The 10,291-nt window shown below is 45.1% G+C and overlaps 1 protein-coding gene across 1 annotated transcript; it reads left to right on the top strand.

Moving 5' to 3' along the window:
* The first annotated feature begins 1,238 nt into the window (after positions 1-1,238).
* LOC127642220 (uncharacterized) lies at positions 1,239-3,287 on the top strand. Its single transcript, XM_052124888.1, has 2 exons — positions 1,239-1,524; positions 1,627-3,287. The coding sequence occupies exons 1-2, from the start codon at positions 1,239-1,241 to the stop codon at positions 3,285-3,287; spliced, it is 1,947 nt and encodes a 648-aa protein (XP_051980848.1).
* Positions 3,288-10,291: the final 7,004 nt, after the last annotated feature.

The raw sequence follows: 10,291 nt of genomic DNA, 5'->3' as shown, positions 1-10,291 counted from the left end.
CCCAACCCCAGTTCATTATGGACATGTCACAAGTTCAGGTGTGGTCCATAAAAAAATTCCCCTCCCAGCTTCCAGTTCCAGAACTGGGGGGAAATTCACTGTCAAGGTGTGCCCCTCCACTGTTGAAAAGTGCTCAACCACAGTCTCTTCATAGTTTGCACAAACCACTTCACACACATTCAATAAAGGTTCAATTCCCTGTGTGTGTTTCAAAAATAAAAACAACAAAAAAACAAGAACAACAAAAATATCAAACACTAAGAGCGAAAGCTCTGCCCAGTGCTGTTGTTCCCCTGAAATTCTACATGTCGCCCCTAAGTTGTCCACTAGATGGCGCCATTGTATCACAAATGAACAATCCGGTTGTATTGCCTGCCCTGGGCAACTCGCCGGTGAGTGTGGGCTCTCTCACGTCACACGTGACAGCCTGGCAGTCTGTGTCTGCCCCAGAATGGGTGATTCGCACCATTACGAAGGGCTACAGACAGGAAACCGCCACGTTTCAGCGGAGTTATCTTTTCTCACACAGAAGAGAGCTCCGCGCACATTCTGAAAGACGAGATCTCTTCTCTTCTCGAGAAGGGGGCGGTGCGAGCGGTGCCTCCGCATCAATGTCAACAGGGTTTTTACTCCCGTTATTTCCTGATTCCAAAGAAGGACGGTTCACTTCGTCCTATTCTGGATCTCAGAGTGTTGAACAAACATTTAAGGAAATACAATTTCAGAATGTTAACCCACAACGTTCTCTCTCGTGCAATAAAACAGAGCGATTGGTTCACATCGATCGATCTGAAAGATGCGTTTTTTCACATCAACGTTTACACGCCACACAGGAAGTTTCTTCGTTTCGCCTTCCAAGGCATATGTTACGAATTCACAGTACTTCCATTTGGCCTAGCACTCAGTCCAAGAGTGTTTTGTACGTGTGCGGAAGCAGGGTTAGCCCCGCTGAGAATAGCGGGGGTCAAAATCCTGACTTACATAGACGATTGGCTGATTATAGCCGATTCGAGAGAGATCGTCATGAAAAACACTGCCCGTGTGCTCGCTCACATCACAGCGCTCGGCTTCAGAGTGAACATGAGCAAGAGCAATTTCACTCCCGCGCAGAGAGTTATTTTTCTGGGTTTGGAGCTGAATTCGGTTACAATGCGCGCGCGTCTCTCACAAGAGCGCGTTCTCTCCTTAATGAATTGCCTCTCACAATTCAAAGAAGGAACGAGAATACATTATCGCGCATGTCTCAGACTACAGGGTCTTATGGCTGCGGCTATACATGTCCTGCCCCTGGGCCTTCTGAGAATGAGGGCGTTCATGAAGTGGGTTTTAACTCTTCATCTCAGCCCTTTAAGCGATCTCCGCCGCTCTGTCACAGTGACGCGCTCGTGCACAGCAGCGCTGCGCCACTGGAGGAACGCAGAGTTCTACGCGCATGGGACCCCTCTCGGGGCGATTATGCTGCGGAAAGTAGTGACGACAGACGCATCCTTAACAGGAGGGGGAGCCACGCAAGAGGGCAGAACGGTGAATGGTGTGTGGCCAAGCACACTTCACTCAGCCCATATAAATTATTTAGAGCTCCTCACTGTGTGGAAGGCTCTGAATCACTTTCTGCCCCGCTTGCAGGGGCATCATGTGCTGGTGCGCTGCGACAACACGACAGCTGTAGCATATATCAACCGCCAGGGGGGGATGCGCTCCTCCAAGCTGCATGCTCTCGCTCACAGGCTGTTAGTATGGAGCAGGTGGCACTTCCTGTCGTTACGGGCGACCCATGTCCCGGGCATACTGAACAGGGGCGCAGACCTCTTGTCAAGGGGAAACCCGCTCTACGGAGACTGGCGCCTCCATCCTCAGATAGTGTGTCTACTGTGGAGGAGGTTCGGCCAGCCAACCGTAGATCTCTTCGCCTCGCGCGAAAACGCCCATTGTCCTATGTTCTTCTCGCTACGGGACGAGGACGCCCCCCTCGGCGTGGACGCACTGGCCCACCCGTGGCCCAACGTGCTGCTCTATGCATTTCCTCCCCTTTGCCTCATAACGCCGTCTCTGGCCAGGGTGAGGGAACAGAGCTTGACCATGATTTTGATAGCTCCCAGGTGGCCCAAGGCGCCGTGGCTCTCAGAGATTATCCCTCTGCTGTATGCCCAGCCATGGCCCCTCCCACTTCGCACAGACCTTTTGTCTCAAGCGAACGGGGAAATTTATCACCCACACCCGGACAGGGTGGCCCTCTGGGCCTGGCCCGTGAGAGGGCCAACTTAAACACATTGGGGCTCTCCCCACGTGTTGTGGCCACCATTCAGCGTGCCAGAGCCTCTTCGACACGGTCTCTTTACGACTGTAAGTGGCGGGTGTTCGAAGAGTGGTGTGAAGGGCGACGGGTAACGTCATATCAGTGCTCAGTCACCGACATCTTATGCTTTTTGCAGGACCTTATGGACAAGGGAAGATCCTTTTCCACTATTAAGGTCTATTTAGCGGCTATCGCTGCATGTCATGTGGGGTTCGACAGCGCTACGGTGGGGCAACACCCCCTTATTCGTAGGTTTATGAAGGGCGCACGCCGCTCTCTTCCAGTCCCCAGGAGAGTCGTTCCTGAATGGGACCTCTCCATGGTGCTGGACGCAATGTCTCAACAGCCGTTTGAGCCCCTGGGGAGTATTTCCCTTAAGAATTTGTCTTTCAAGACAGCTTTGCACTTGGCCTTGGCATCTGCCAAGCGGGTCAGTGATATGCATGCACTCTCTGTTCATCCCTCGTGCACTAAATTCTCTCTCAGTGGAGATAAGGTTTTACTCAGGCCCAACCCGGCCTTTATGCCAAAATGCTTCCCGGCATTCACGTGTGAGGTGATTGAGCTTTCCGCGTTCCACCCAGCTCCTTTCTCCTCCACAGAGGATCAGAGGCTGAACGCTTTGTGTCCTGTACGTGCCCTGCGGGCGTACTTAGACAAGACCAGCTCGTTTAGAAAAAGCGACCAGCTTTTCATCTCTTGGGGCCCCCCGCACTCTGGGAACCCCATTTCCAAGCAACGCCTTTCTCATTGGCTTGTGGAAGCTATATCTTTGGCATATGAATCAAAGGGAGTGCAGCCCCCAGAGGGCATCAGAGCTCACTCCACTAGAGGTATGGCTGCCTCTTGGGCTCTATTTAAGGGAGTCTCTTTGCAGGACATATGTGCCGCTGCAAGCTGGGCCTCTCCCCATACGTTTGCCAGATACTACCGGCTAGATGTTACCAGAACCCCGGTAGCTCATTCTGTCCTGGGTGTCGGCTCTTTGTAGCTTTGTGGTCTTAGGCCCTCCACCCCTCTTTAAGTCTGGGCTGCCTAGTCCAGCACTTTAAAGTCACTAAGCATGTTTCTACTCTGCACCTGGCCCCATATATTCACCATATAGTGCGGTCAGGTTTATTCACGAATGCATGTTACCATATGCTATTCTTTGTTGCTAAGTGGCTTCCTCACTTTGTGGGGTGGTTTCTGTGTGACGTGTCATGCACCGCCTTTCGAGGTGACCGTCCTCTGGCTTGCAGGGCCTCATTGTAGTGTATTGGGCAATCGGGGAGCTGTCCATATCTCCCATAGGTGGATCTCGAACACGAGATGATGAAAGAACAATAGGTTACTATCGTAACCCCGGTTCTCTGAAACATCGAGTGGAGAGATCCACCAAGCTTGCCCCGCTTGCTGCACGAGAAGCGAATATGCTCACTGAGGTAAGATAGCGCGTACGAGTGCTTTATGCACTTGGTAAGGGGCGGGTCCCTTACCGAGCATTGGACACGCGCTTCTGTCTGTCAGGCCAGACTTGGTGCAATTGGATGCTTCTGCAGAGGTCAGGTGCGGATGCCCTTCCCATAGGTGGATCTCTCCACTCGATGTTTCAGAGAACCGGGGTTACGATAGTAACCTATTGTTTCCCATACATTGATTTATTTGTGGCGGACCGCGGACCGCCACAAATAAATCAACACTGACTGCCGTGTGTCTGTGTGTGTATTAGGGCTGTCGATTTAATGCCTTAATTTTCAAAAATAACGCGTTAAAATGTTTTAACTCTTTTAATCGCACTTCCCCCAGACCATAATTTGGGAAGAATCCTGAGAAATGCAAGCGTGTAGTACCACCTGTTTACTCCAGAGGGCAGTATGTGAAACTTCAGCTATATGAGCAACACACAGTTTATACAGTGAAGAAACACATCAGTAGGTGTTCTTGCGTTCAAAACACATGAAGGGATCTCAAGATGCATTTAAAGATTGAGTATTAAACTATATATAACTTGAGACAGTGACCTAAATATTTTATGTTTATGACGCAACACACCCGAGACGCGACAAGCATGTCTGACGCAGGATTGAGATGGTGCAAAATTCGGAAATTACACCATAATCACAAATAAAATCAAAGAAATTTCCTTCAAACTTATTTATAAGTATTACCTCACTAATTATTTTCTTGTAGAGAGATTTAATTGTGATGTCGATATATTCTGTACATGTTGTGGTCTGCAGGAGGAAACATTTTTCATTTATTTTGGAATTGTCCCGACTCGACTTGTTTTGGTCTGATTTCTGCAAGATTGTTAGAGATCGTATTATTCCAGCTTTCAACTTTGTTTTTCAAATGTTTTACTCTGTTTTTGTTTTTTTTATGACATGTCTCTTCATAAGGAATATTATTTGATACATTTTCTACTTTTGTTGGCAAAGTTTAGTATTCATAAATGTAAGTATGGTGGTTATAAACAATTAGATTTAACTTTTAATTCAGAGGTTCAGCAAGATAACTATGTATAATCATATATTGATATAAATATGTATAATCATTTATATATTGAATTATTGTTATATGAGGGGCTTTCTCAGCAAATATTTGTATATGCGATTAATCGCGATTAATTAATCGGGAGACCATGTAATTCGATTACAATTTTTAATCGATTGACAGCCCTAATATTTATTTATTTAAAATTGATACTTCGTATTTGGCTGTAGAGTTGCACGCAGTGCATATATTCGCTCAGCACCTCTATGGAACGCTCACTACCCTCTCTCTCTCTCTCTCTCTCTCTCTCACTCACTCACTCACTCACTCACTCACTCACTCACATTGACAACTGACCCGTCTGTAAACAGCCCCTCTTTGTGCAGTCTGAATCAAAACATGATCATGCACTGGAGGAGGGATTGTTGCTGGCTTTTCCGCGCAGAGAAGATTAGTGAATCAATCTGAAGTTGAATGGTTAGTATCATGAACATGGCGGCACAATGCTGTCAATTTCTGAGACCCACTTTCAATTAAATTAGTAAGCATGTACAGAGCCTAGTTAATAAGGATAGTTATGTTAAGAATAGCCTACATATGGGTGGCCGAGGTTAGCACACTGTACATAGCTACTAGTCAATATCGACTGCCAACAACCCCCCCCCCCACCCCCCCCGGCCGCGCGCCACAGTTACGCTGCCATTCTGTTTAAAACACTGCATTACATACAAAATTGCACTTTGACTGCACCCCTTTAATTTTGGCAGGTTTAAGCATAGTACCCTGAATTTATTAATGTAATTTTAACACAGAATACTAATAACAGCTTATAGTGATCCATGGCAGAATCTGTGGCTTCAGCAGGCTGGTTGTGTTTTTGCAGGCTTCAGATAACAGCAGAAGTAGCACAGTATGGGGTACCGTCTCGAATAAGGTGTGACCATGGGGGAGAAAACAATGCTGTTCATGAACATTTACCGTGGATTAGAAAGAGGAAGTGCCATCCGGGGCAGAAGTGTCCATAACCAGTGGATTGAGAGGCTTTGGGGAGATCTCTGGAGAGGTATGACTAATGTGTACCACCAGCTTTTCACCTTCCTTGAAAATGACAGAATCATTGACCATACCAATGAGCTGAACTTGTGGGCACTGCATTATGTTTACCTGCCACGGATTAACCGGGACCTGGAAGTTTTCAGGGAACAATGGAACATCCATGGCTTGCGCACTGTTGGCCACCACTCACCATATCAGATATTTGTCCAAGGATGTCTTCAGAGGCAAACACAACTACTCACAGCCATGGCAGATATTTTTGGATCCAACACTGCTCAAGGTGCTGCTGCTGCAGTTCCTGCTCTGAATTGGCAAGAAACTGTTGTACAATCAAGGGAAGATAACCTTATAATAGCTTCACAGTGTAAGGTCTAGTGTCCGTGTAAGCATTATTTCTAATTAACTTGTGGTGTCTGTCTCTCTCAGGACTGCACTCTTATCCAGGGGATAATGAATCCCCTGGATTATAATGAATCCCCAGAGGAAAGGGAGGGTTAGATGCCGTGATAACACCGGTAAACCAAACTTAATAGAACTCAACTCAAACTTTATGTCCCTGCCACCTTTTAATTTCTTTGCAGTTCACAGGTGTGTTTTTGTCAATGTAGTTACTAGGTCAGTTGTAGAACACCGGACCTCCTCCAGCTGATTGAGAAGATCTCTTCTCTCCCATCTGTCAGAAACTCTAGGTTTAGAGACAAAAGTGAGTGGAGCTTATTAACTTTACGTCCTATAAATGTAGCTGATGTTACGTAGCATTATTAGTGACTCCTTTTGCTCCTGATGCTGCTATTATTAGTGTAGATGCAGATACATGTTGAACTATGCACTTCAATGCTCTAACCACATAATGTTCACTCCGCCTTACAGAAATGGATCTGCTCTTTTTTTCTCATCTAGTGTAGTTATTGTGTTGTGTGGAGTCTTGAAAGTTGATTATTGTGATTTTGTTTTTAGCACCATGGACCTTGAGAAACATTTAATTTATGTACTCCGTATATTGATTAATGACAATAAACAAACTTTAACTACTAGCCAAAGATGTACTGTTAGCTTTCCATTTCAGTATTCAGACCCGAGTCTGCAGCCCAGGGGAGATGTTTGGGGGGACTCTGACCTACACTGTACATTTACTGCCACACTGACAACTTATTGCTCATATTTTCCTCTTGCTTTCACAGTCATTTTCTGCTGCCTGTCACATAGGTGTCCTTTGAAGAATGAGGAGAGGGAGCTAGCCAATTGTTGAACGTTACCGTGCTCGCACAGTGTGCGAGTGAAAATCATTAGTTGCTTTTATATACAGTCTGTTAGTTGCACTTTGATAATTATAATAATAGCGGCGGTCATAATTCAGGAGCGGCGATGTGCCGAATAGGGGGAACACTGGTTTATATTATGTGCACGCCACCAACTGTCTGGCGCTGCACTGCCGCACTTCCGAGTTCTGCCTCTTTTGTTCTGTCGACATTAAGTTACCAATTAACATTTAGGAAATCGATTTGTCAATCAATTCAGAATCATCCACTTCCGCATCGCAATGCATCCAAGTATCGATTTATTTACTTATTTCCCCCCACCCCTACTAACCACAGGGGTATTGATAAACGTTTATTTTTCTCCTGTAGACCGCTGTATGGAATGTGCACAGAGAGAACTTTGCAGTGGGAGAGCCAGTCAGACAGCTACCCTGTAACCACTTCTTTCATTCAGAATGTCGAGTACCATGTCTGGAAATGGTGAGTCATAACAAAGAGTTGAGCTTTTGTAAAATAAACTCAAAACAGATCCTTAATGATATTTAGTACTTTATATGATATTCACAGTGCTCAATTCAGGTATTAGGACCTAAAGGAATTTAGAACATGCTTTGGCTTCTCCTGGTAGAAACATTAATATGAGGTCGACTCAATAAACATTTCCTATTGTTTATCGTAATGAAGGAAGAGTGTTGCCCAGTGCAAATATGTGGCTAATTAATGTGTTAATAGTTTTTGGAGAGGAATGGAGGTTAATGGCACAGTACAAGAAGCTCTTATATAGAATTTTGCCAGCTTTACCTTTAGAATTGCCTTAAAGGAATGTCAAATTGCAATCAACTATACATTATTAGATGCTAAATGCAGAATGAATCACCCATGCTGAAGTTGCCCTTGTATACCGGTCATTTAACATTAGCAGTGGGGGATTTTGCTGAGGTATATTTGACTTGCCAGACAATGGTCAAAGAACAGCCTGAGCATCGTGTGAAATAGGACTAAAATAAGGAGTCCACTTGTTAAAACTCTTGTGAGAAAACTGCCAAAGCTAATGTAATCTATATTCTGTTTTATGGCCACACAGCATGTCCAGTGTGTAGGAAGAGTTTAAACGGAGAAGACCGCAGCAGCCAGACCCCATCAGAGTATCCACCCTCTCCATGGATGCCGCAAACAGGAGAGATCGTCCTTCTGAGACGCCTACCTGTCATCCCTCGATTCAAACACGCTGAGAAGACAAAGCGCTTGTCACGTTCTCTTTGCTATCTGTTGCGGTCATAATGATCTCGGTCTGATATTTCTTTGTATTTGTTTAATTTATTTAATGCCTTTCTGCAGCATGTAAACAGTTACCCATACAGACGTCCTAACAGTCTGTTGAGTTCAAGCCCATGTCTTCTCTACTTTCACCTCTCAAGCAACTCCATCTTTCTTGAAATGCACTGCTGCAATACGCTATTGTGAGGAAATGCCAGACTTTATATCATACCATGTCCTCTATACACATCAGAAAATGTGCTAAATCCTGCAACTGAACCCTCTACGGCATATGGGATGGCTGTAGGGGTTACTTTCACTCTTGGCATTTACAGGGTCTGGACCGAACAATATGAACACAATATAGCCCTGAAATAAATGTTATGTTTATGAAGGATATAATATATTTTTGTTGAGATTGTCAGGAAGATCTTGATTGATCTCTGGTTATTTGTTCTGGTGGTGTTTTATTGGATTGCATTATAAACCCATGGGCCAATGACTGGGTGATGGTCAATTGATGGGGTATCTTTAAAATGTTATGTTTACAAAATAAAAAAACTTTTCTCATTGTCTAGCTCTGTGGGTGTTTTTGATGTTGAGTCAGATGCAGATTGTAACCTCTTCTGTCTATGAAATGGCGAAGTAGGCAGCTTCAGCAGTATTCACACTGTGCTTGTTGCTTTATGATATATCAATTAAGACTTAGTCGATATTAAATTATGTTAACAGGGTTTCCCACCACAAGCACCTGGTTAAAATCAGGACATTGTCATTATTTTACCATTTCATCAGGATTAAGGGAATAGGCTAGTCTAGTATGCCCGCTGCTGGTCATAACCTACATTCAATACAAATGTTCAAAGAGTAGTTTCATGTTTTCCAAATACATATTTATTACAATGGTCTGTATCCTAAACCAACATTTAGTGAGTACCGCTGTTGTAATTTTGCAGCCACACAATTGTTGATGTAATGATATAAAACTAAAGTTGATGAATGGTGTTGTTACGAATGAGGCCGACGAGTGAAGACAAACGAGGAGGTGCAGATCCAAACGCAGTTAGACTTTATTGAAAATAAATGAAGACAAAGGAAAACCCTCGATGGGGAAAATAAACATAAAACTAGAAACTCAGAATAAACATAAAACTAGAAAATACAGACAAGGAACACTGACCGGGAAAACAGGCATCAACAGACATCAGAATCATTCAACGATCGACAGGGGAATGGAGAACAAACAGGGTTTAAATACACTGGAAACATGATGAAGACAAACTACAATCAGGTGAGCACAATGACACAGGGCTGGCAGTGATTAGTGTAGAGGATCATGGGAGGTGTAGTTCAAGACAAGTGAGACTCAAGGCAGACAACAGGGGATCGTGACATAACCCCCCCCTCAAAGGAGCGGCTTCCAGACGCTCCTCAAAAGAAAGAAAAAGGGAGTACTGAAAAAAAAAAAAAAACAGAGAAGCGTCCAAGGAGTGGGGGGGGGCAAGGAGGGGACAAGGGACAAACAGACAGACCAAGGGAGCACAAGGCACGAACAGACAGACTAAGGGAGCACAAGGGGCAAACAGACAGACCAAGGGAGCACAAGGCACAAACAGACAGACCAAGGGAGCACAAGGCACAAACAGACAGACCAAGGGAGCACAAGGCACAAACAGACAGACTAAGGGAGCACAAGGGGCAAACAGACAGACTAAGGGAGCACAAGGCACAAACAGACAGACCAAGGGAGCACAAGGCACAAACACACAGACTAAGGGAGCACAGGGGGCAAACAGATAGACCAAGGGCGGAAAAGGGACAAACAGACAGACTAAGGGAGCACAAGGCACAAACAGACAGACCAAGGGAGCACAAGGCACAAACACACAGACTAAGGGAGCACAGGGGGCAAACAGATAGACCAAGGGCGGAAAAGGGACAAACAGAC

This window comes from Xyrauchen texanus, unplaced genomic scaffold (assembly GCF_025860055.1).
Source record: "Xyrauchen texanus isolate HMW12.3.18 unplaced genomic scaffold, RBS_HiC_50CHRs HiC_scaffold_52, whole genome shotgun sequence".
Taxonomy (NCBI): domain Eukaryota; kingdom Metazoa; phylum Chordata; class Actinopteri; order Cypriniformes; family Catostomidae; genus Xyrauchen; species Xyrauchen texanus.
The sequence above is the reverse complement of the archived record's forward strand: the minus strand, read 5'-3'. Positions and strand labels throughout refer to the sequence as shown.